At 40.9% G+C, this 25,605-nt stretch overlaps 1 protein-coding gene across 9 annotated transcripts in view; it reads left to right on the top strand.

The window, feature by feature from the left end:
* ZNF827 (zinc finger protein 827) overlaps nucleotides 1-25,605 on the top strand; it is a 106,271-nt gene that overhangs the window by 76,379 nt on the left and 4,287 nt on the right. For 4 of the 9 annotated variants that reach the window (XM_064651703.1, XM_064651704.1, XM_064651702.1 and 1 more), the window contains 5 exons: nucleotides 15,468-15,605; nucleotides 17,185-17,356; nucleotides 19,476-19,642; nucleotides 22,567-22,758; nucleotides 22,852-23,029. In XM_064651703.1, the coding sequence (XP_064507773.1) occupies nucleotides 15,468-15,605; nucleotides 17,185-17,356; nucleotides 19,476-19,642; nucleotides 22,567-22,758; nucleotides 22,852-23,029 (847 nt within the window). Of the gene's footprint in view, nucleotides 1-15,467; nucleotides 15,606-17,184; nucleotides 17,357-19,475; nucleotides 19,643-22,566; nucleotides 22,759-22,851; nucleotides 23,043-24,323; nucleotides 24,468-25,395; nucleotides 25,556-25,605 lie in introns of those variants that run through there. The other 5 variants (XR_010429956.1, XR_010429957.1, XM_064651706.1 and 2 more) reach the window with 5 other exon arrangements.

The raw sequence follows: 25,605 nt of genomic DNA, 5'->3' as shown, positions 1-25,605 counted from the left end.
TCTAGCTCTCAAGATTATTTCTTTAATACTGTGAAATCTCTGCATATTGATATTGCTTTCATTAATGCAATTCTGCTTCGGGTTTTTTGTGTTAAAGCTATTAAAGAGTATTTTTGAGTACAGTGGGTACAAAGTTCAGTCCTTGAGATTTAAGCTTAGTGGCCTCCTCTGTGCAAACCACTTCCCTTCATAGCCATTTTATAAGAAAATTGCAACGTTGTGTATTTAAGTGGAAAAGCACTCTTTGTAGGGCATTAAGTATATAAGATCCCCAAGGAGTACAAAATAATTAGGAAAGATTATTAAAAGATGTGTGAAAGTAATGCAGTGATCAGAGCATTTAGTGGAGAGAAAAAAAAAAACAAAACCAAAAAAAAAAAAAAAAAAACCCCAAAAAAAAAAACCCCAAAAAAACCCCAAAAAAACCCCACTAAATAACTAATGATATATTGATGGATTTGGCCTGAAATAAAGGTGAAGTATTCCTGATCAGCAGCAGTATCACAGGCAGGAAAGTCAGTTCTCATGGGTAAGCTGTTAGGTCTGGTACCCAAGGAAATAACAGTGAAATCTCCAACAGCTGTCAGAAAGGGACTCATCAGACCCATAGAAGTCATGGTATCTCCCTGATAATCTGTGGTGAATTCCTAATACTCTGAGAAGGGAAGAAAGTTGTTTCCTATAGTCTATAGATGTGGGGAATTGCTCCCCTTACTTTTTCAGGTATTTTGTATGTTAATAACACATTTCTGTATTAGTATTACTGTCCAAATAAGCTCACTTTTACTCAAAAATGGAAGTAAAATAGTTTTGATGTCCATATTAATCAAACTCACTTTGCTCAAAAATTACCATAGTATCAAAGTAATATCTAATACAAAGCCATATCCAAAACAATTTAATAATTTCAGCTGTCCCCTGTAAGAATAGCAAAATGGCCTTTTCTACCCTAGCAAAAGTGAGGGAGAAGAAATTAATATTTTCATTTCAAACAGTCACTTTAAAAGGACACTTTATCTTCTGTTTTATAAGACTCTTCTTTTGACAGAATAGAGTTTGGTTTTATGTCAGACTATCCAGTTCAGTTCAGATCACTAGATAAATTAAAAACCTGATCTTATGCTGATGTTCCTGACCCTTAGCCAATCTTTAATGTGTTTTAATAGTTTTCCACTATGTCATTGACTTCTGCAAATCAAACCTGCCTTCATGAAATCCAGATGAGTGATATTCCCTACTCCATTTCTTCTGGTTCATTAATATTGGTGAAAACTCTAGCCATGGGTTTTTGAGAGTATTTTTTTCTCCATGTATATCTGTGTGTCACATAATATTTCATTATTTTCTCTCCTGTTCACCAAAGACCTGGTATTCTCCTTCATGTACACTGACAGTGCTAAATATTGAAACAATCCCATCTGTAGTGGATTAAATTTAAAACAAACAAAAAAAAAAAAAAAAAACAACAAAAAACAAACCACATCTTTTTGTGTAAATTTACTACTACTTTCAAAGCTGTAATTTTGATGGTCATAAATGAATTTCACATGGCTAAAATAAACTTTTGGAACTGGAGGATATAGGATTTGGGGAGTTGTAGTCCATAAATAGCCCTCATTTATTAAATTTTGCCACAGCTAAATTTACTGGTGGTGTTTGTTTCAATGAAACAAAGCCAGTAAATCTTCTGTGCTCTAGTACCTTTCTGAAATGCATCAGAGCCTCCTCTGTCATGTGCGTCCACACTCTTTACTGACCTGTAAGATGACAGATAGGCCATTCTTCTTATTCAGAAATGTCCAGAATCAGTAGCACGATACTTAGTTCAGTAGAAATCTGGAAACATAGCGCAGAAGTTTTGGGATTTTGGTACTGTCAGTTGTTCTTTCATGGAATTAGTGACATTTTCCCATCTTTATGCTTACTGAACTTGAACTGAGGTAATATGTGTAACAAAGTTTCCAGTATTTTCAGAACTACATGCTATTCAGCACACCTTTCTCCTGTTCATACTCACACCATCCTTTTCACTTAGAGGTAAACACCTGCCTGCTCCCAAGGCCTCCTCTTTGCACATTCTCCAGCACAGCAGTACTAACATCTGTGTGGCCACATTGTCAGCCAGATCAGGGGAAGCAGTGAGCTAATCTCCTGGGTTTTTTTCCTGAGAATTTGTGGGAATGTTGGGGTGTGAGCAGAGCAAAGGCAAGGCTGTACCTTTTGGCCATGTGAAATTTCAACATTTGTGTGAGACTGATGTGTCTGTGACTGCACTTAATCTTCTTTACTTTATTCTGTTAGTGTAGTTGGAAAATACCTCCTGACGGTTTAGAGTTTGAATCATTTATCACTTGAATGTGATAAATAATCAAGCTGGTGATGTTGTGCAGATACCACATTATTTAATATGAGTTTACATGTGTCTTCCTGCCTAATTCCTTTTTAAAGATGCTTTAAAGTCAATATGACTTTATTGAGTATAAGATTAGAGTGAATCCAGCCACAGTTGCCATTTCTTCCCATGTTGCTGGTGATAGTTACCTTTCTTGGTCTCTTTTAGCCTGCTGCTAGACTTTCTCCTCTTAACTTAACCTTACAATGTCCCTGAGACCACTGTAACCACACTGCAGAAATGAAGGGACAGCTTGAGGGTTCAATTTCTGTGTAGGGGACTGTTGCCACTTCTGTCACCCTGGAAAATGTCCTTAGGTCTTAGGGGACTGTGAATCACACAAACCTTGAGGATTTCTGCTAAAGTGATCAGATGAAATGTTGGCATTTAAATTGCCCTTGTGTAGCTTCCCAGCTATGCACCCATGGAGTTAATTAGAATGATTCACACCTTCTTATAGTTGTTTGCTTACATCTGCCAAAAAAGCTTCTAACCTCACATTGTGAGTAATCCTCTGTTTACTGTAGGAAGGCTTTCTTTGCAGTTCTAAATGCTAGAATTTGTAAAGGAAAGCTAGGGTTTAAGAGTATGATTACAAGCAATTGATTTCTAATTCATTCAGGACAGCAGAACCTGCAGAATATTATTTTTGAGAGAATCACAGAATGGTTGAGGTACGAAGTCTAGTTCCACCACTTCCTCACAGCAGAGTTAGCTTGTTGCTCAAGGCTATGTCCAGTCAGGTTTTGAATATCTCCAGGAATGGAGACTCTGGGCAACCTGTGTTTGACCTTGCTCACCATAAAAAAAAAAGTGTTTTCTTATGTGTAAATGGAATTTTCTGTGTTTTAATTTATGTCCCTGCCTCCTCTCCACTTTCATCACTAAGAAGAGCCTGACTTTACCTTCTTAGTCCCCCCACATCAGGTATTCATACAGGTTGGAAAGATACCACCAAGTCACCTTTTTTCCAGGCTGAACAGCCCTAGCTCTCTCAGGCTATCCTTGTATGACAGATTCTCCATTTCTTTAATCATATTTGCCAGACTTTAGACTTCTTTGAAAGTCTAAAAAAATATTTCCAGTTCTTGGCAGTTGTTTCTGTCCCTGTGATGGAACAGCAATTTTTATTGCCAGTGTAGTTGCAAAGGGGGAGTGCACATGCTTGTGAATTGGCTTACAAAGTGATTTTTTTTTCCCCTCTTGCTTATAAGCATAAGCATTATTAGTGCTTATGATCATTTTATTTGCTTTCAGTTTTGGTCTGAGTTATGAGCTCTGCCCACCCAAGACATTAGATATCCCCTTCATTTTCCTGATGATGAGAGTGCCTGACCCCTGTTGGCTTCCTGGCAGGGTGGAAAAGTGAGAGTGGCACTTAATTCACTCCCGAGGCATGTTCCATGAGGCACTTGGTCCTGCTGTTCCTTTCTATCTTAGTATTTCTGTGAAATGTGCTCAGTGGAAGCGGCACTGGAGGTAGATGCCACACAGTTGTCACTGCCCAGAGAGCACAATGGTAGGTTCTCTCAGTCCTCAAAAGAGACCTTTTAATTTTATTCTTCTTCTGGTACTTGTCTTGGCTTAAGATTCAACCAGATACTCTTCTTTTTGTGTATGTGTATGCACGGGTGTGCATGTGTATGTATGTTTGTGTAAAAATCCATGCAGATGCATGAAAAAAGAGTATTGGAGAGATGTCCCTCTGACAAATCCAACCTGTGTGACAGCTGAAGCTGATGGAAGGAAAGTTTTTGTGACAGAGTGGCAGATTGATTTGAGTAACTGATTTTAGTTCCTCATCTCTAACATCCAATTTACTTTAATTCTTCACACAAAGAGAATGTCCTGTGGGTACACATTGACTGGTGGACACTGTGCTCTCTAGAAGACTGTGAGCCATCGTGGTGGCTCTCTGCAGTCTGGTAGCAAGAGACAGATAGCTGACGAGTTGTGGAAAGTGATTCTAGGAAGGTAAAATAGTTGGACTGCTCTAGAAGTGGGCTGTGCTTGGCACAGTTCTCCAAAGCAAGACAGATTTTGCAGAATTTGTTCAACATAATTCAGTGCTAAACTGCGTGATAGCAGTTCTGGCTCTAGCATGTTTTTTATCTGTCGCATCCTGTCTTCAGATTCCCATGACTGTCTGCCTGGGTGCAGCCTTCCCTCTCTGTGCACCCAGCTGCCTTGACAACCACTCTGCACCACAGCCATCGAGCAGAGGGTTCCAAATTCCCGGTTCATTTCATGGGATCATAACCACACATTGGCTGCAACTGATTACAGCATTGCGTTTCCTTTGCAGCTTTTTCTGGGTCTGCTGCCAAGCAGGTTTGCATCTCGTGCATGTGTGTTGCAGATCTGTGGCACAGTAATAGAGACTATGTCCTGAGCAGCCACACAGTTTTCATAACTAGCGAAGTCCCTCTCAGAACGGAAAATATTACTACACAGAACAAACCACTTCAAAGCATCAAATGGCCTCTTGCTTCAGCATGCACGGTGTGTTCCCTGGCTAAAATAGAAGTGAAATGTGCAGCATGTGCATAGTTGCTCATGCCTTAGGTTTTTTTCAGCAATCAGTATTTACTGGCCATTCCCACAGCAACTGAGGGGAATGTGATCAGATCCTTCTGAGGAACCTGTGAAACTCCCGGTCAGTTGGCCAGTCTCTCTCTTGGTGAAGCACAGGCTAAATAGCAGGGCTTTGCATGAGTTGCTGTGGGCATATGGAGTTTGCTGCACTAATTATTTTGCCAATTGTTTACAGGGCCTTCAAGATGAAAGGCGTTAATTAGTACAAATAGAAAGACACACATTCAGGTCCATGTCTAATGGCTGCCTCGAAAGGCACTTGACATCTGTCTGAAAACTTGTGTTTCTTGTGTTATTATGGGCTGCCTCTATGCAGGATAAATTTTATTTTCCCTCTAATACTGTGCAGTCTTCTTATACAGACAAAAATACTAATTTTTTATTTCATTTCCCTTTTGTGTTTGTTCCTCCCAAAGCACAATCAACTTATGGTAAAGGACAGAAAAACAAAGTAATTACACTCAAAACAAATACTTTCTGGTTTCATTTAGAATAAACCCAAACTAGACCCCCTTCATTAAACCCAGCAAACCAAAAGCTGTTGAGAAATATCACCAGCATGAAATCCAAACCAAAATGACCAAAGTTAACAGTTTCATCCCATGTGACAAATAAAACTTAGCATTTGAATTTTTTTACCCTTTCAAACAGCAGATTTTGGCATCTCTTATCATTTTTTGATAAGTTTTCTAAATCTCTAATAGTTACTCAATAGAAAGTGACATTTTAAAAAGTAAAATAATTGTTGCTATAAATATTTGTAAATACATAACACAAGTGGAGGTCAAATTTGAGAAGGGTTTCCTGAGCAGCTACACTCATCCAAAGTACTCATTGGGAAATGTGGGATTTTTGTCTACCATGTATTTCTTTTGGGAAGTGAATTTGGGACAACTCAGGGCTGTCCAGCAAGTTCTTGGGACCTGTGTTTTGATGCAGGTGACAGAAGATAATTTGGGACAAGAATGACCACGAAGTGGGTTTTAGGAAAGGAAGAAGGGAAAACAGCAAAATAACACGTTGGCTTCAGGAAGGACAACTGTAACCAGCTTGGAGATTTGTACGGAAAGAAGTCTTAACAACAGCTAATGACCTCTTGAGTTGAATGAGGCTTTGGGGGCTGCCTCCCACAGTATGCCCATAGTAAACAGGGAAACCAAGGGTAGGCACAACTGTAACTATGTGGTTAAGTATAGCTGTCAAACCCTAGGGACCACATGCAGCTCTGAAAGAGTCTGTGCTCGCTCTGGTATTCATCATTCCTTTTATTGATGTTGTGGTTGATGGAAGAGAAGGCCTGTTTATTAAATGTCTGGGTGACACCATGCACAGACGTGCCATAAGCACTTCAGAGGACAGAACTAGAGTTCAGTCTTACCTTGAGGAACTGAAGAAACAGCCTGAAAAGCAGCAGCCAATGCAGTGAGGACAAACTCTTGTGCCTGGGGGAATGGGGAGTGCCACAAAGAAAGAGGAGGGATGAAAGCCCTTAAGTGCAGCTGAAGGGAGGGATGTGGATTAGTCTTGGTCAGATACTGTGTGTAAAGCTGACATTGTAGGCATTGCAGAAAGGGCAAACATCCGGCTGAGATGTTGGGAATGTAAGGCAGACTTGGTAATTCTGCTCTGCAGCTGGAGCCCTGAGTTCAGTTTTGGGCTCTGTAATCCAAGAACAATGTGGAGAACAGCAGTGGTCAGAGGTTTAGAAAACATAAGCTGTGCATAGAGGTTTAAGAGTTTTGCCAATTTATTTAGTCTGGAGAAGAAAAGAGGGGAGACATGATAATGGCATTCAGATATGTAAAATGACAGCTTTGAGAGGAAAATAATAAACCTTGCCTGTGTTAATGTGAGCAGAATAAGAAATAACAGACTTAAATGACAGCAGAGGAGATTGAAGTTAAACACCAAGTAAAATTTTCTAGCAATGGGATGGTTTTGCACTGGCACAAATGTCACAGGAAGCTGTGGAGCCCCTGTCATGGGAGAGTTTTTAAAATAATGTTAGACAAGCACCTGTCGGGACTGATGGGTAAGTCTGGTGTGCGGCTGGTGTGTCTCCAGGCGAGGGAGAGACAACCTGGCCTCCTGAGGACCCTTCCAGTTCTAATTCTGTGATATCAATTCAGTAGCAAAGGTATAATGGTGATTAAATAACCTCTTCAGAGAGACTTGATAGATGAGGTATTTGGTTTATAGATACTCAGCATGCTGTGTTTTAGACTCTGCATCTTATTCAAACCCATCTCTAGTTTCATAACCTCTTTTGCCTTTCTTAATATCAGAATCTTTTGTAAACTTGAACATCAGCATCGAATCAGACTGTTTCCTGAATATGAAACTTTTCCAAATGCAAGATCAACATGAAATAGAAAGACAGGTTTTAAAATTACTTTTCTGGCTCTGCAAAAGAAATCGGAACACATCACTCCTGACATTTCTTTTTAGAGTTACCTTGGGATTCTCCAGACCTCACCTATCTTGCCTTGTACAAGTTTGTCTTCTATAACATTTGTCTACCTAAGAGTAAATTAGATATAGAATTCATTAGCTATTTGGACAGATGGATAGATGGATATAATGACTTTGGTTTAAAAATAATCTAAGCAAAGCTGAGGACAAGTTTGGGGTTTTTTTTTCTTCTACAGCATGATTTCAATCAGAGTAAAAATTTGCCCTAAGTTGTTGCTGGGTGTTTTAGTTGAGTTTGGGGCAGTCATGGTGCTCACTGGTGCCCTGAAAATGCAACCCAAGCAGATGGGAGAATTATGCAGAAAGAAAGGATGTTTTGCAGGGATGGATGTGCTGGTGATAGGAGAGAGAGCAAGGAGAGATGTGAATATCTAAAAAGAGTGAGTTAAGGGCTCCAAGGCAATGGCAGATTCACTGCTTATCACTCAGGGAATCTGCAATAAAAGCAGTAAAAATGTTTTCTTTCACAGCAGCAACCATAAGCAGCTTACTGAAACAGGTAAAGGTGGATCTGGCCAAATATTTGTAGGTACTTGTTCATCTTGTGTTAATTCTTTCATGTGAGTACAGTCGGCTCAGGAAGAGGGACTCTGTCTGCATTTGGAACTTTGTTTCCTATTCCCCCCTCTGAGGTTTCTGGTCATCAGCTTCCTCCAGTACAGAAGCTTTCACATCACTAAAAAAGATGCAGAAGGCTGGAAAGAAAATAAGGAAAATTTTTAAATGCCCCATAATGGTCCTAACTGTTTGAGTGATTTTTAAAAGGGTTTCTTGGAAGTGTGTCCTAAGCAGAATTGTAGGAAAGAAATTAAAAAGGTAGAAACCTATTGGCCTTATGGAAATGAATTAATTTTGGTTTAAAAATAACAATAGGAGCAAATTATCCTTTCATAAGTTCATATGAACTCAGTGTTGTAGCACCCAAAAAAAAAGTGTTACAAGCAGTGTAAATGCTTGAGATAAATTTGAGGGCCACCTGCTTGGGAGTGAATTAGAGAGAACTTACCTAAGTCCATTATGGTACATCTTACTGTTGTCAGGAAGATACTTTCAGGAGGAAATGAAATAAAGTATATTATGCAAAAATAACAGAGAACATATTACCACGTTTTTCTCTCAATTTGATGTCATAGTGTACATGGTGTAAAAATATTTTCCAATAAATGACTGCAATATTATTGCAACTTTAGGGTTCCTTAAAAATCTACAACTCCAACCACCTTGCACAGAATTTACATACTCATTTAAGTTTTGAGCTGGGGATTTTCTCTCTTCTTGGTTGTTTCTTAAGTTTTGAGCTTAAGAAAACAGGCGACAACAGCAAATTTCAGAGCTCTGTAATGCAGATGAAGGTTATCACAAGCTGGGTGGTTTGCTCAGAAGTTGACTGTTGTAACAGTGAAGTTAAAATAGGTGCGAGTTTTGCCACAAAGGTGGAAGGTGGGGAGTGGCTTTTGAAGTCAGTGTGTCCCAATCTTGTCTTTGCCCTGTCTTCCATCACCCTGCTTCTGACTGGCCATTTTTGAGCAATGGGCCCAGTCTTAGCAGTGCAGTGGGCTTCACTGTTCTCCCGTGTTTCTCTATGAAGTCGACTTTTTATGAATGTCCATCTTTTACCTGTTTTTATTCTTTTCCCAAACTCCAACATCTGTATCACTTCTTGGTGACCTTTTCAAGTGTTGTTGTCTATGGTTCTGCAATTGGAATACTTTTGTGCACAATATTATTGTTTCTTTTTGTGGGCAGTGCAAGCTCTTTTATTGAAATATTTCCAACTTGCATGGCTGCTGTTTTTAGAAAGAGCAGCTTAAATGCTACTGATACATAAAATCACTTGGGTTCTATTTTCTTCCATATCAAGGATTTTTAAATTATCATAACATTACTGCTTTTTACCATGCTCTGTAGTAATGCTAAATATTTGCAAAGCCTTTGAGATAAAAATAAGAGCATTAAGTGGTAAAGTTTTTTATTTGGAAAGGAGATTTTCTCTGCTTCCTCTGTGGAGTTGTTCTGTCATTCAGACTGATTATGTACTGATTTGTGGGGAATATAGAAAAATTTTGTGGCAAGAAAGCAATTGCTTATCTCAGTTAATAGTGGATGAGTCTGCTCTCAGTGAAAGATATATCCTAAACTAAGACCAGACAGGATGCTGTGATGCAGGTGGTGACAAATGAAGACTGCAGGACCAGTCAGGATCACTGATGTCTTAGATAAGTTGCGAGACATATCTTCCTAGGGAACCACAGTATCTGGAAGGATTCCACTGTTTATTTTAACTGACTTACTAGAAATAAGAATTCTGGTCCTACAAATAAAACCTTTGTGGAAGTAACTTGAAAAGGGAGTAAGATACATAGTATTTGAAGCACTGCAATTTTGTATAGTCAATATATTTTTGAGCTTGGGAATCTTTCACAGGCTCTCTGCAAACAAGCTTGCAACAGAGCCTTAATTACATATTTCATAACAGAAGTTTTCAATTTTTAAATACGGTGTGCTTGCCAGAGGTGATAGATGAGCATGTAAAGGGACGGCTCCAAAGCAATAAAATGCATCTTTGATGATGGGAATACTGCAGAAAGTAGGAAGACAGTATAATAACATAGATAAATGCAGACAGAAGGAGGAAAGAAAATTTCTTTGAGCAAATAAATGTTTTTAAAGCAATGTTTGTGTGGTTGTCTGACCTTAATACCTTGTTTCTGAATAAATAATTTTTTGAACTTTTTGTCTTTTAGATGTAACAAAGCAGAAATAACCTTACAAATGGAACAAGCTTTTGTGACATTCCTTTAGAGCTGCATGCAGTCCTATTTACCTCTTGGGTAAACATGGGGTACTCGAAAGATCACAGAGGACAGGCAAGCAGCAATTCATGTCAGGCTGGTAGTAACCAAAAGTTAACTGATGACTGTTCAATGTCCTAAGTCTTTCAAAGCAAAGTGAGATGCTTTGCATCTGCATATTAGTGTTCATTCTCTTGCCATGAGCTCATAGAAACCTGGTTACCTTGTTCAGCACTGTTTCTTAGTCAGTTTATTAATATTCTGGCTTGGTAAAATTTTTTAGGTACGTTCTTCCATGGGAGCTTCCTTCTGCACCTTGTACTCTTCGCATCAAGTTTTGTCCTCTGCAGGATGAGGAGGGAGCTACCACACACCTCCTCTCCTCTTTTTTTGTATCATCTGTCATCTGCCTTTTCCTAGTTCAGAGTTTAGCCATCTCTCCCTCTTAGCTCTCACCCTCACACTGGGTTCTGTCTCCAGAGCTTCTGGACATCTGACTTGTTTTCTTCATCGCATTTGGCTTGCAAGCAGGATTTATTGAAAATATTCTAACACTGCTCTCTATTTTCACAGGATTTCTGTTAATTTAATTTTCAGAATTACTTACCTGATATCTTCTTGACCATCTATGTGGTGTCAAGCTGTTTGGATAACCCAAAATACAACTATGACATACACTTCCAGAAGAATGGAGAGAAAATGAATTTCGACCTTCCTTGTTAAGACTTACCAGCACCTCTCACTTCCATCTCTTTAAAGAATACTTTTTGCAAAGGACAGTCAGTTTATATCTGTAGGATTCCATCTGACCATAAGGAACCACCCTTGTGGATTTTGTTGCTTCCAAGGTCTATGGGAGGTGTGAAGATAAAACAGAGAAGCAGCTGTTTAAGTGAGTTATAGGGTGTGAGAGCAGACAGTAAACCAGCAAAGGTTATAAATATGATTTTATCTTCTTCAAATGACACTTGAGCATACTTTTTGTTTGTTTTCCTAGCTATGTCTTTTTCACTTAAATAGTGGTTCCATTCTTTCCATTGTTAGTATAAGGATAGAAAGTTAGGCGTGGCATTGAAAAGCAGATTAAAACATAATGTAGGATCAAACACTGTGAAGCAGTAATTGAAAAATACATAAGCTAAGTAAAAGAAAATAAGTAAACAAAGTACCACATATCAGAGTCCAAAGTCAGTCCCTGGGAACTTTTTTGCCTGACAGCCACTAGCAGTCACAAGGCTGCATTGGTGACTCCCGACAGTTACTTATGTATTCAGGTCACACTTTGTCCTCTTCTTCAGTTACAGCTTCAACCAGATATGGTATCCTTCTCCAAGCATATCTTGACAAAAGACAGGGTAAAGACTTGTCAGAAGGGGTGGTTATACACTCTCCATATTTATACTACCAGTTTGAGGAGAAGAGGAAAAAAAGAATCACTGAATGTGAAAATTGAAAATGTGTGTGTGTGTGTGTGTGTGCAGTTATGCCCAACAGCTTAGGAAAGGGGGAAATAGTAACTCTTTCAAGCTGCTGTGCTTTGTTTGCCAGAAATTAATCTATTTGGAGGGCCAAGAGGAGGGACAGAACAATATTTCTGCAACTTATGTCCACATTGTCCTCACCTCAGGGAAAACACAGGTGGTGACAGTCCTGGCAGTTCCTAACCCCTTCTTGGACAATCAGCCTTACAGAGCTACTCATTAGGAAGCTGACTTAGGGTTAGTAGGGAAATGACACCAGGTGATGCAGAAGGGCAGGAAAGGTATCCATAAAGATCTATTTCACTATATTTAATTAAATTTTACGTAGAAGTCTTACTTCTTAACAATTCTATGCAAAATTATATCAAAATAATTCTATCACTAGCCTGTAATATACTGAGTTTCTTTTCTGTCTTTCTGTTTCTTTTTAGTGATGTACTGGAGAACTTGGAGGCCTTTCATTTTACTAAGCATATTTTGTTTTAAACTCCAAAACCCATACAGAAATGCAGTCTATTACTTAATAGACTTAATATTACTTAATAAGTTCAATATTATTTTGTCATGTGTGCTTTCCTAACAGAGAAGTTTTGAAATTTAAAGCAGAAATCAAGTCCTTTTTTGTTTGGCTGGGTTTTTTTTTTTGTTTTCCTCTTTATTTTAGGATAGGGATGTCATGGTGAAAGATGGATTTCTATGAGACATCTCTCACAGTGGTGATTTATTATTTAACTTTAGTTGGTCCCAGTCTGTCTTCTTCCTGGCCAGTGTAAGGTATTCTTAAAGGATGACGATGCTGACTGTCTTGGTAGAAGGCTTTGGGATGCACAAACCTTTGGAACACTGTGCACAAACCAGTGTTATGGTCTCAGAGTCACTGGACCTGTCCTCACTTTGCAGAAAACACCATTCCCCAGCATTAATTAGAGATAGAGCCCAAGGACTGAATGTGGAGGTTGGCTCCCATGATATTGCAGGTCACTGGCGAGGTCAGTTGCTGGGCATGTTCTGGGAAGATTTCTAGACCACTGTATGGACACAGAGCTCCAGTTTCCAGGCTGCAGACAAAGCTGCCCAGAGGGTAAGATGGGTGGAAGTAGGTGGTTTTTCTTGGAGCTGAGAAGTCTCTCACAGAGTGCTGAGGCTCCTCTTGCAACAGACACCAACTCTTGTTTGCCCTGAACAAGCTAAGAACCTTGCTGAACAGAAAAGGCACTTTGCTACAGGGAGAATAGTTGGTCAAAGGAGAAGAAAGGAGCACTGTAGTTAAGGACTCCAGGAGTAAATCTTTAAAGTAAACAGAAGAACTTTCAAAACACCTACAGTATCCTCTTTTCATCAGTGAAAAATATGCAGCAGCTTTGCAAAGGACTAGCTTTCACCAACTCAAGGTAATCAGAAAGCTGCTATTTTTCCAGCTTCCCGTGAGCTTCCCAGAACAATCCATCACAGAGAAGAGGATATTTTATTTCTTTTTCGTAAAATATAAAAGAGGGCTGATGACTTATGCTGAAATGAATTGTTAAGAGACTTATTTACTTAATTGAGCTTGCTTGTTTGGTATGTCTCCCAATTAATTCATTTTTGCTGTGACCATATTGAAGCAACCTACACCCTTGCGACCTTCTCTTATAATTATTACTGTTTTCCTCTTTTGAAGCACTGTTTTGATTATGTACTCAAAAATCTCCACTAAAATATCTGTAGCATTAGCACAGAGATTTTTCCATTGTTTGGCACTCAAGGATGGTAACAAAAAGAATCGTTCTTTATTGAAGTTCTTGGAGGTTATGGGTCACTTAAAGCCCTCAGGGGATGGGGGGTGTCTTTCTTTTTAATTTCACAAAATCACTATTTTGAATAGGCAGAGCTTGTTTTCTAGCTAGAAATTCTTTTAAGAAAAATATGTTGTTGGTTGGTAGCACTCAGAGGTGCCTCACAATTCCTCTGGTGTGAATATTGTACATATTTCAGGGTCACAGGAGAATGTAACAGCAGCAGAAAAGGGGCTGGCAAGTATGACCATCCTGAAATTTGCTGAGATTGCTATGTGGACTCTCTGCCCCAAATGAGGCATTGTTTTTATTATTGCTTAAATTAAATACAGTATTTGACAGCTCTTTGCCTAAACCACAGTGGAGTCATCTGGACAGCTCTCTGTGAAGGAGAGGCTCTTTCAGTCATGGCAGTCACATTTGCAGTGGTGGGAGACTGTAAATGAGGGTTTGCTGATACAAGGGAGATGTTTATCCCTCAGTGTTTCATTGGATGAAGATTTTGCTGGTTTGTGCCAGCCTCCACAACAAGTAAATTACGCTCACTAAGATGTTTTTGGACTCCTGACCCCAGCTCCTTTCCCTCACCCAGTTTAAATGAAAATCCCAGACAAGTGGTTTTCCTCCATCATGGCCTGTGCATGTGCACTGATGGAGATAGTTCTGGGCAGTGATCCCACAGGTGGTGTCAGTTTGGAGGAGGGTGCTCTGCATGTGGCAACTTTCATTCCAGTGGAACTGGAAGGTCTTTTACCAGAAGTAGGTTTTACAACAAGCCCCCTCGCCACTGGCTGCTGTGTTTGGAAAGCTGCAGAGTACCCCTGTGGTTTTGTGCACCTCCTACAACAGCAGTCCCTTCTCCTCAGGCAACGGGACTCTTGCACAGAGTATTTTTTTACTCAAGACTTGCTGATACTGTTTCTCTGACTGATTTAAGTAGTTCCACTGCTTTCCCTAGTCTCTGTCTGCTCTCTGCTCTCTTCTGTCCAAATGGAAACTGGCCATGCTTTCAACTTCTTGAAGCACTGTGTACCTTTTTTCCTTTTCCTCATTCTCAGTTCTTTTCTCTCTACTTCCTTACAGAGTGCCTTCATATCTCTGCTTTATGCTCTGTGGAGTTTCTTTTTTTTTGTATTGCAGACTCTCTCTGTTCCTGAAACAATTAAAATCACTTCTTTAAAGATAATGGCTTGCTCTGAGTTCCAGTTTTTCAGTAGATGACCCTCCAAGCTGCTGGGGATTTTGATGCCTGAGGACAGCAGGTGCTGGGTAGAGCTTGCCTAGGATGCCAACCACACACTGATGTGCTGTCTTCTTTTTTTAATGTTTTTCTGAGCAGTCTTCTGGTCTTCAGTGACAGACTGCTCATGTACATGTCGATGTGACACTTAAGGACCTGGCAGTGTTAGGCTAATGGTTGGACTCAATGATCTTGGAGGTCTTTTCCAATCTAAATGATTCTATAATTCTATGGAGCAAAAATTGCTGCGTCAGTAGAAAAGAAACAGTCTGGAAATCTTCCTTCAGCCATGACTAATAATCCAGTGTAAAAAAATCTCAGACCAAGCCTTCTTCATGCACCAGGCAAAGGTGGGTGACTGGAAAAGACAAAGCAGTGGTCTTTCCACAAAAGCATAATTACAGTTTAATAATTAGAGTTTAACCTTGCTCACTCTTGACTTTCTCTCTTTACGTAATCTGGTTCAACTCTTTGACTATGCCTGTGTCCAGAGCACTTTGGCTAAGCATTCTGCTTTAGAGTATGTATGAAAGGTGCTGTATGAAAGATTCATTTCCTTTCCATCATTGGGAGTTTCCTTTTTACGTGGACTCATGTGCCAGATCACACAGCATGCAGCCAAAGAGTTGCATTTTACGTGACACCTACAGGGCTCTACTGAATGAAAGCTGCAGGTCTTCAGCGTTCTTAAGACAGAACTTTATGTGTTTTTTGGCATAGAAACGGAAAAGCTGGGGCTGGAGGTGGGAAATGGATTGCCGTCTTGGAAATTTAACGACCAGCTCTTTCCCTGCGACGTGTGTGGAAAAGTGTTTGGTCGACAGCAGACTCTGTCCCGGCATCTCTCACTGCACACAGGTGAGCCAACGCTTTTTGGTTGTTCCAGCACTGAGGAATGCTGTGTGTTCATCACTGTTTGTTTAAGGGGAAGAGAAAGAAGGTAAGCAGAAGAGTGTGTGAGCCATCCCTGGCTCCTCAGACTTAGAGCAGAACCAAGAGCAGTACCAGGACAGAATGTCAGAGTGGTATTTAGGGAGTTAAATGACATTCTATTTCTTTGCATTCTGTTTGTAATTTATCCTTTCAAAATGTGTACATTTGAGTTTGTTCAGGTTCCAGTACACCAGACTGTAGATACCAACTGGTTAACCAAGCCTGGAGTTTTGAAGAGAAGGCACACAGCCTTTTATGGGGACAGGTTTGGGGTTTTTTTGGACAGACACATCATTCACCTGATGAGCTTTTTAAATGTCACTGAACAAAAGATTTGGCCATGGTGTTTCAGACCTGGGAAACTGAAAGGATTTAATGTCTCATTCATCTTTGCTCCCATCCTACAGTCCTCAGAGGAACAGGGGCTGGTTCTGCCCTGTATCAACTTTCTTAAAGTGAATCAGCTTCAAATCAACTGAGACAAACAGAGCTTATATACAGAAGATGCACTCTGACAGCCTGATGAGGTGCACAGCACAAAATAAGACTTGAAAGCAATTTCAAGTACTGCTGAAAAATACTGTTGGTATAATGCCAGTGTATGTTGTGCCATCTAGTACAGCCGTGCTGAGAAGGTTCAGATGCTCTGTTCCATGACCTCTTGGGGTTTTCTTGGTCCCAAGCTGCTCTACTGAAAGCCTCTCCCCTAGCACTTGTAGCAGTATATTTCAAATTTAGAGCAGCAGATTCTCAGAGGAAAAGGTTGTAAAAGGTGATGTAATGTTTGGTTATTTTAATCAACTCTCTGCAAAATACAGCCTGGCACACATACAAAAACTGTGCTGCCAGGTCTTAGGAATGTTTAATGTAAAATAAAAAAAAATAATTAAATTGTGAAGCATCAGAAACTCATGATGAATTTAATTTTTTTAACTGTTCTTTAAATGAGGTTTTTTCATTAGTTTATGTTTGGAACTGGACTAATGATACAGTGTTACCTTTCCTCCCCTTTAAAGTTAAATTAAAGGATCCTTTTCATTGCCTCTCAGTATCACCTTAGATTTTAATACAAAATCATGAACTGTCAGTGATCACTGCAAGTGATCACATGGGCAACCTCAACAATTACTAAGCCCCAAAATCATATAAGCATGCTAGGTAAAGCAAGTAGTTTGAGACTATTGACCTGTTTCTCCACTGGCTTTGCTGCAGCTCTCAGAGCAGCAGTTGCCCCAGTTTTCCAGTTTATAAAGTTTTATATTATCTGACTACAAATGGTAGAGCAAATTAAAAAAACTAGCCCCAAACTGCCTTCAAATTAGTTTTTTTCTGAGTAATTGCTGTGAACTCCTATAAGCTTTTAAAATGTCGAGCTTCCAAAGTACCTCATCCCGAAAGCTGCTCGGAGAAACCCAAAGGAATGCGTGCTCGGTTACTGGCAGCTTTAAAAGCAGCTGGCTCCAAAATGAAGTGCACATTTAGGGGTTTCTCTCTTCTTTTTCAGAAGAGAGAAAATACAAATGCCACTTGTGCCCCTATGCTGCTAAGTGCCGTGCTAACCTGAACCAGCACCTGACTGTGCATTCCGTGAAGCTGGTGAGCACAGACACCGAGGACATCGTCAGTGCTGTCACGTCCGAAGGCAGCGACGGGAAGAAGCACCCTTATTACTACAGGTGAGGACCCAGGCAAGGGCTGGGCACCAGACACTCTTATCTGCCTGCTCAGGGCACGTTACAGGGCCACCCTTCTGGTGTTGCAGGGTAGAACTGTGATGGAAGTATTTGTCTTGCCCTCACACAGCTTAGGCTGAGCAGCAAAAACCTCGCTGGCTGCCTTGTGCTGTTTGACTTGGCTGGCCATTGGGAAGGACTCTGGGCTTTGGCGTGGGGTTGGTTTTTTCAAGTGGCTTTGTGAGGCAGCTGGGCTCTTCAGAGTGTCTTTAACTCTTTATGCAGTGTTCATTTAAGTTTTGTGTTTGGAAACACCCTGTTGTGTACACAGATTCACGGATTCTGAGCCAGCAGTGTGCCCAGGTGGCCAAGAAGGCCAATGGCATCCTGGCCTGTATCAGGAACAGTGTGGCAGCAGGACCAGGGAAGTGATTCTTCCCCTGTACTCAGCGCTGCTGGGGCCACACCTCAAGTACTGTGTTCAGTTCTGGGGCCCTCAGTTCAGGAAGGATATTGAGGTGCTGGAGCGGGTCCAGAGAAGAGCAACAAGGCTGGTGAAGGGACTGGAGCACAAGTCCTATGAGGAGAGGCTGGGATTGTTCAGCCTGGACAAGAGGAGGCTCAGGGGAGACCTCATCACTCTCTACAACTCCCTGAAAGAAGGCTGTAGCCAGGTGGGGGTTGGTCTCTTCTCCCAGTCAACCAGCAGTAGGACAAGAGGGCACAGTCTTAAGCTGTGCCAGGGGAGGTTTAGGTTGGATATTAGGAAAAAAATTTTTACAGAGAGGGTAACCAGGCACTGGAATGGGCTGCCCAGGGAAGTGGTGGATTCTCCATCCCTGGAGGTTTTTAAGATGAGGCCAGATGTGGCACTGAGTGTCATGGTCTAGTAACCACAGTGGCAGTGGATCAAGGGTTGGACTTGATGATCTCAGAGGTCTTTTCCAACCCAGCTGATTCCATGATTCTATGATTCTATGAAATTTAAAGCACTGTGCTTCCAGTTGCCTCTGACAGCTCCCTTGTTTTCAGTCAACTCTATGAAATCAATTAAAGTATAATAAGAATTGTTATATCAATATCTAGATTTGCTCCATTTGCTGGAGGTATATACATTCAGTGACCAACATGGCCAAAGAAAGAAAACATCTAGGAGAATTTGCCTGAAAAATTAAAAGGAACTGCCTGGAGAAAATGGATATTTAGACATTCTCCTTGTTGCATGTGCACTGATGTGCACTCTGCAAACTGTGATGTGCACTCTAGTGGCCAAGCAGATTACCAAATCACTCTTACTTTTAGTCAAAGTGCCAAGAGCAGATTTAATTACAAAATCATAGAAGTAAGAAATAAATGAGACCTGCTGGATTAGATTATCTAGTCCTTCCCCCTGGGAAAGCAAAATAGTGCCCTAGAGTATATGCCTTTTTTAATCTTTTTTGGCTTGCTTTAAATGTTAATGGCCTAATCAAAGCAAGAGGAGGACTCTGCAAAAAAAAGTTAAATTAAAGGGTCCTTCCCATTGCCTCTCAGTATCACTCTGTTTATGTGCTGGCTGCAAAATCTGTATCCCTCCTAATTATTCGCATAGCTGATGACTGCTGTTTTCCAGTCAAGCATAAGAAATGTTTGAACCCATTTTTACTTGCTTACACTGAAACTGCCAGGCAGTTTTGCACAAGATCCCAGTTTGGCATGGGAACCATTCCAGGGCTTGAAAATCACTCCTGGAGTGTGCAGCAAGCTCTGCGTTTGTCAGTGTATCAGCTGTACTAAACATCTTGGCAAAGCTGCAATGCCTCTTATTGCCCAAAGGAACCAGCTAGGTGATGCACAGCATCTGGAATCTGTAGTTTTTAATTAACTTTATGATTATTTAGCATCATTATAGCATGTACGGGATTGTTGCATTGTGCCTGCCCTTAATCACGTTGGCATGGCCATCAGTTCAAAGGCAGTTCAGCAGACAAAAGAATTTTGCAGTGAACATTCAACAGTGAGGAAGAGCAGAAATCCGCGCAGTGAGTTTTCTCTGGCAAATTCGGGGAAGGGCAACACGCTTCTGTTTGTGGTTTGTCTTTTAATGTTTCTTACTCACTCTTGAGTTCCCTTCTGCCTGCAGCTGTCATGTGTGTGGGTTTGAGACGGAGATGAATGTCCAGTTTGTCAGTCATATGTCCCTCCACGTGGATAAAGAGCAGTGGATGTTCTCCATTTGCTGCACAGCATGCGATTTTGTCACTATGGAAGAGGCAGATATGAAGGCTCATGTCAACAACAAGCACACAGGTGATGATCCCTCTCTCCCAGCTGCAGTGATCTCTCTCTTCCTTGCTTTTTAGATGCAACCTTTACACTTCCCATTAGCACTCTGCTTTCACTGAAATGCTTGCTAATTAAGGCCTGATCTCTCAAATTTGAAGTGAATTGGACTCCAGCCAGGCAAATAATCTGGTAGTGCAGATCAAATTTCAAGCTTAGTGAAATAAATGAAGGACTACTTAGCCCTTCTTCTTCCTATTCCCCTTATCCCCCAAATCTCCTTCCCTGTTGGAGTCAGCATACTCCATTTGTTTTTCTGACTGGTTTACTATTTCATCAAAATCCTGGTTTGACTTCTGTGATGATAAGGTCACTTTGAGTGCTAATTGTGCATACCTGGCTGTAAGTCTGAAATAAACATTATGTTGAGCTTTGCTCTTGGGTGTGTTTGCCCCCACAGTTTGGAATTTCACACTGATGTTTAGTTGACACTGTGAGTCAACAATGCCATAAATGTAACTTTATATTAAATAACAGAACAACTTGTGTTCTTTCCCTGGTCCTGTTCACTTAATAGCCAAGGATAAGAGCAATAGCAGTTTTCCAAGGGGCTCCATATGCTTAGTCCAACTAATGAAGTCTGGCATAATTTAAGGAGAAGAAAATTAGAATCCTTTTAATTAATATCTCTTATAACACCAGGCAAAAGCATTTTGCTACCACAAACTACTCACAGTTGTGTTTACAATACTGAACCTGAACTGCATCCAGCACAACTTTTCCATTGCTAAATTGCTTTTCCTGTCCTACCAGGAGTAAAATTGGGAAAACAGAGGGGTGGAGAAAGAGAAGGGAAAGAAGAATGCAATTGGTTGTGTTCAAAGATACATAAGTTAAATGTAACTACAGAAATACAAACTACTAGAAAGCTCTCAAGGGATTTTATGCCAGCACAGCTCTAGGCACTACCCCCCACTTCATGTATAGGAATTCAAAGCAAATGAGAAAGGCCACCCATAGCCACGTGAAAAGCTTGCATCAGAGCTCAAAACTGAGCTGTACTCTACTGTATTTTCCTGTCATGGCTACAAGATTTGAACTGCTACTTGTCTTTTGAAGAAAAGCAAAAAGCCCTTCACCCTGCCCAACTGAGCCATTCAGCTGGTGATTCAGCCAAATGCTCACACATATGGCAAATACAGAGAAAAAATAGAAAGGATTTTCTGGGTCACTTGACTCCAGTCCCTTATCCTGTGATGTTACCAGGTCATAAATGGACTGTTTGTCAGGATGTTGGCATATGCTTTCAAAGAAGTGTACTTGTTTTAAACAAACTACTTCTATGGACAGGCAGCTGTAGACTTTCCTGCATTAAAGATTAGGGACCTTTTTAAAATTTCTGATTATCAGTAAGACACACACTGGAATACATGTACATTGTGCTTGTGCCAAAACTGCTCTTTATCTGAAACAGCAGTCCACCTCTCCCTCCCTCCTTCCACAGTATTTATTCCCTTAGTATATTTAAGGAGAACAACCCTCTCCCCTCTAAATGTACATTGAGCCTTTTCTTATATGAAACACAGTTTTCTCGCTGTACCAATCCCTCACTGCATATGTTCTTGTTAGAACCCCTGCTCTTGACATGTGCAATCGCAGCTGTACATGGTGAAATGAAATAAGTAGTGGTGGCAGTGTAAAACAGCCAGCAACTATTGGAAATAGCTCACACAATAACATTCCGTGATCATATTTTCCTTCCTTGAAGGCTCCCCAACACTGATTGCTCATATTCATCCCATGTTCTGCTCAGATTCTTCTTTTATTTTCCTTGACTGTTTCCGACTTAAGCACTTCTCATTTGTAGCAAAAATTCTTGTTACTGACCCTTCAGGTCATAACCTTGTACTCTGTGCTATTAAATTTCATTCCATTTCTATTACTCTGGTCCCCAAGGTCAGTGAATCTTTCCTGAATGATATCCTATCCCCCTCCCTATTGGCAGCTCGGGTCATCAGATTTCATTAGTGCATTCCTACATTTTTATCGTAAAGGTGCCACTCATAAGTTTAAAGTTAGGCACATAGGGGCTGGTGTTTGCAGAGACCTTGATCAGGGGACTATATCACATAGAGAATTTGAAGTTTTAGTAAACACAGCTCTGATTGAAGCAAGACATGAGTGGGAGGTAATAATTTACCCATCCTTGCCTTGCTGGCTTATGTCAGTTCTCATATGACAACTCTCACTCTTGTTCACTTCTGGTGTGTGACAGGGTTTGGGATTTGAACTTTATACATTTATTGCATACATAAGGATGCTCTGATGGGCTTTATCTCTGGGTCCAGTTAAATAACATTGTTTTCAATTATCTTCAGTAAGAGATCCTAATAAAAATAAGTAAATCTCGAGACCACACAGGTATCTCTTACAATGATTGCTGAGGATGCTCTTCACTACAAGGAGTGAGATTATTCTCAATTACCCTTCCTCCCAAATTTACCCATTGGACCCACATAAACAGAAAGGTAGGGGAAGTTTAACTTGGACAAGTAGCTAAACTGCTTTCTGCACCCCAAAACTACAGAAGTTCTATTTCCTTTCTGAGTGACAAGTTCTTCATTGCTTTTGAACTCAGAGTAATCAAAGTGTTTTCTTGGGATTTTTTTTGGTCTGGTAATGAGGTAGAGTTGCATGATCCCTTCCCACTACCATTACAGGCAAACTCAATTGTAGAATAAACTGAGAGATGTATTGTGGTTAAAATGCTAATAAAAAGGAAGGAGGCCCAACAATGATTTTTTTTAATCAGCTCAATTAATTTCCGCCTTGTTTTATAAGCGTGTTTGAATTAACTTTAAATATAAATACTTCCTGGAATTTAAAACAGGATCACAGAAATTCTGTCTAATCTGCTGAAGCAGCTATTGCTCCTTATTTGTGTTTTTCAGCTGAAGAGAGGAAGACACCCAGTGAATCTAACAGTCCATCTTCATCTTCGCTGTCAGCACTGAGCGACTCTGCCAACAGCAAAGAAGATGCAGATATAACCCCAAAAAACAAGGGGTCAAACAACCTGCTAGTCATTTCTGTAGTGCCTGGTAGTCAGACCTCAGTGAACGCTGAAGAGAAGTCAGAGAAAGGTAAAACACTGTTTAACAAATGCAAACTGTCCCCTTCTATGCAGTCAACCTGGCCACAATGTCAGGGATGCCTTTTCCTGTTCTATTTTTCAGGCTTTGAATGTGTTTTCTGTAACTTTGTCTGCAAAACAAAAAATATGTTTGAGCGTCACCTGCAAATCCACCTGATCACACGGATGTTCGAGTGTGACGTGTGCCACAAGTTCATGAAGACACCTGAACAATTGCTGGAGCACAAGAAATGCCACACTGTCCCCACCGGTGGGCTCAAGTAAGGAAAGCAAGTACACAAACTTTTACTGTGTTAAGCATCTCTAATTCTGTGGGGATAGGACAAAAGGAAGTCAATTAGAAAGGGTTGGTTAACTGATAATTCAGATCTGGGGCTTCCTTTTATTTAATGAACCATGCCCTGTCCTTTAGGCTTGCATCATTAGAGCAGATTGGTAACCTACTATCCACTGGTGTTTTGGAGCTGTAACAAACTGTGGTCCTTTCCTTTTTCATGTCAAAGAGGAGACAGTATGTGATGGACCCTACAGAGAATGAGGCACAGGTTTTGGCAGACCAAGGGGGTTTTTTATTAGAGCAAAGGCAAGCACACAGCACAGGCTCTGTTCTGCACCTGGCTCAAAAGAGACTAAACCCTGTAGTCTCTGCATCTAGCTACCAAGTTACAACCTTAAAGGTTGTATACTCTAATGCAAAATCATTTCTCTCCAGGAATGAATAACTTTGATGCTTTCTGCTTTGGTTTACATGCCCCAGAATAATCATTGTTGGATAAATTAACCTGTAACCAGTAATACAGTCTTTTGAGAAAAAAGCCCTTTGGTTTTGGCTACAGTGGTGTACTTTAAGGTCTTACTGGTGCAGAGCGGTGTTTCTAGAGAATGTGACCTTATGTCAAAGTCAGACCCCTGAGGGAAGGAGCGACTGCTGGGGCCATATGCTTGCTCTCTGTGGGCAGGCAATGTGTTGTTATGAAAGAGGCACATCCCTGGTCTCTGTTTGTTCCAGCTGCTGCAGGAAAAAAGGCTGGGACCACTTGGAGCCCAGCTAGGGCTCAGCACAGGGCTCCCAGCTTCAGTTGCTCTTGCTAAGCAGACTGATGTTCTCAGTGCACTGTGGCTGTGCCGTGCCGAGCACACCACGTTTAACGATACCGCGCGCGGCTCTATCGGTTTGTGCTGCAGCTTTTGAAAACTGGTTCTGTTTGCCAGGCAGCGTCTGGTCTCCAGCTCAGTAGTTCCATAAACTGAGATCTGCGGTCACTTGAGATGTGATGACTGAATCTGGGAAGAAGACCAGACTGAGAAACAAGTAATGTGCCAGAACGAGGGGATGTCTGTCTTGGACATACAGACCAGTTGTCTAATGCACATTTGATTTAAGCTGCACAAAATCTGTTCTATTTACCAAGGAAAAACCATGACCTATGACTCAAGTCTTCCTGACAGAATGTGCTTTTTAGTCTACATAAGTTATTCCTGCCCAATTCAAGTAATAATCAGTTACCTTGAAAGCTGCACCTAAGAAAAAGCTCTGGTTTATTTTTTTTTAAGGCATCCAGAAGAGCCTGAAGAGATCTAAGTAAATTGTATTTTTCTGTCTCCTGTTTGCTGTGGGGGAAGAGAAAAAAACATGATTCTTCCAGCTCCAGGTCAAAATCTGAGATTCTGATCCAGAGAGCACCCAGCCCAGGAGAGGTATGTGTGCATAGACAGCCAAGTCCTCTGTTGCAATAGAGCTAATCAGTAGAAGCCTCAATGCCAGGCTCCCTCTCTGGATCAGAGTACTTGATGTGCCTCAGGAGAAGTGTCCAGATGTTTTAGTATCGGTTTTGTCCTCCTGTATTACTCACTTTCCTCAAAAGTCTCTCGATTAATTAATATTAATATAGATTAATATTAAACCTGTATGTGCAACCAGCTGTAGCAAGGAAAACACAACCAGAGAGAGAGGAACTCATCTTAGAAAGTATCCAGAATGCTAGAACGCAATTAGCGGACCTGCTAAGCAGTGAATGCGGATCTGTGGCAGCTGTAAGACTGTAAGCCAGGTGCCTTAATTGTATCTTCTTATCCAGTCCTGCTCTTTCAGCTCACCAGTTCAATCTGAAAGGCTGTGTGCTTGGTTTAACGGGGCAGAGATCCCTGGCAGTTAGTTGTCCTCTCAGCTACACAAAGCAAAAGCGGGTGTGTTTCAGGTTTGTTGGTGTCCAGGCTTGTTCAGCGTGCAGCTCAGGCTTCTTTCCAAGCTTACACAATTCCCTCCTCTAGCCTTCCAGGCCCTTCCTGGTTCAGGAACTGGGGTGAGGCCCTTTGCCATGTCCATCCTGGGCCGGATGCTTGCTGCTGTGAGTAAGCAGAACCCACATCCTGTTCCTGCACAGGAACGATTCCTGCCATGGCAGAGGCGGCTGTAGGCAAACACTGCCAAACACACGCCCCTTTGAGCGTGCCTAGCTCATGTCTCAGAAATGGGAATCCCTACAAATCCTCATAACAGCCTGGCTTTCAGCTGCTCCTAGCAGGATACCCAGCAAACTTACTGTTCAAGGTCACATAAAAGGAATTTCCTAAGCTTTTGCTGTACGTGTGGTATTACAAGTTTATTCCATCTTTACTTAAACAGCTGCTTTCATACTCATCTGTAAACACTCACTTTAAACCACTTCTTAATGGAAAAAATGGCCAAAGTGACTCCGTGCAAACACTAGGAATGTCGTTACACAAAGTACCTGTGCATCAGTCACCCATTCTGCACTACCCGGCATGCTTTGCAGAATCCTCCCCATCAAGGTAAGCCAGAAGGTTAAAGGGATGCTGCTTCAGAGTGAATCAG

The sequence above is a fragment of the Pseudopipra pipra genome, chromosome 4 (assembly GCF_036250125.1).
Source record: "Pseudopipra pipra isolate bDixPip1 chromosome 4, bDixPip1.hap1, whole genome shotgun sequence".
In the NCBI taxonomy this organism is placed as follows: Eukaryota; Metazoa; Chordata; class Aves; order Passeriformes; family Pipridae; genus Pseudopipra; species Pseudopipra pipra.
Note: the sequence above shows the minus strand (reverse complement) of the source record. Positions and strands in the feature narration are given on the sequence as shown.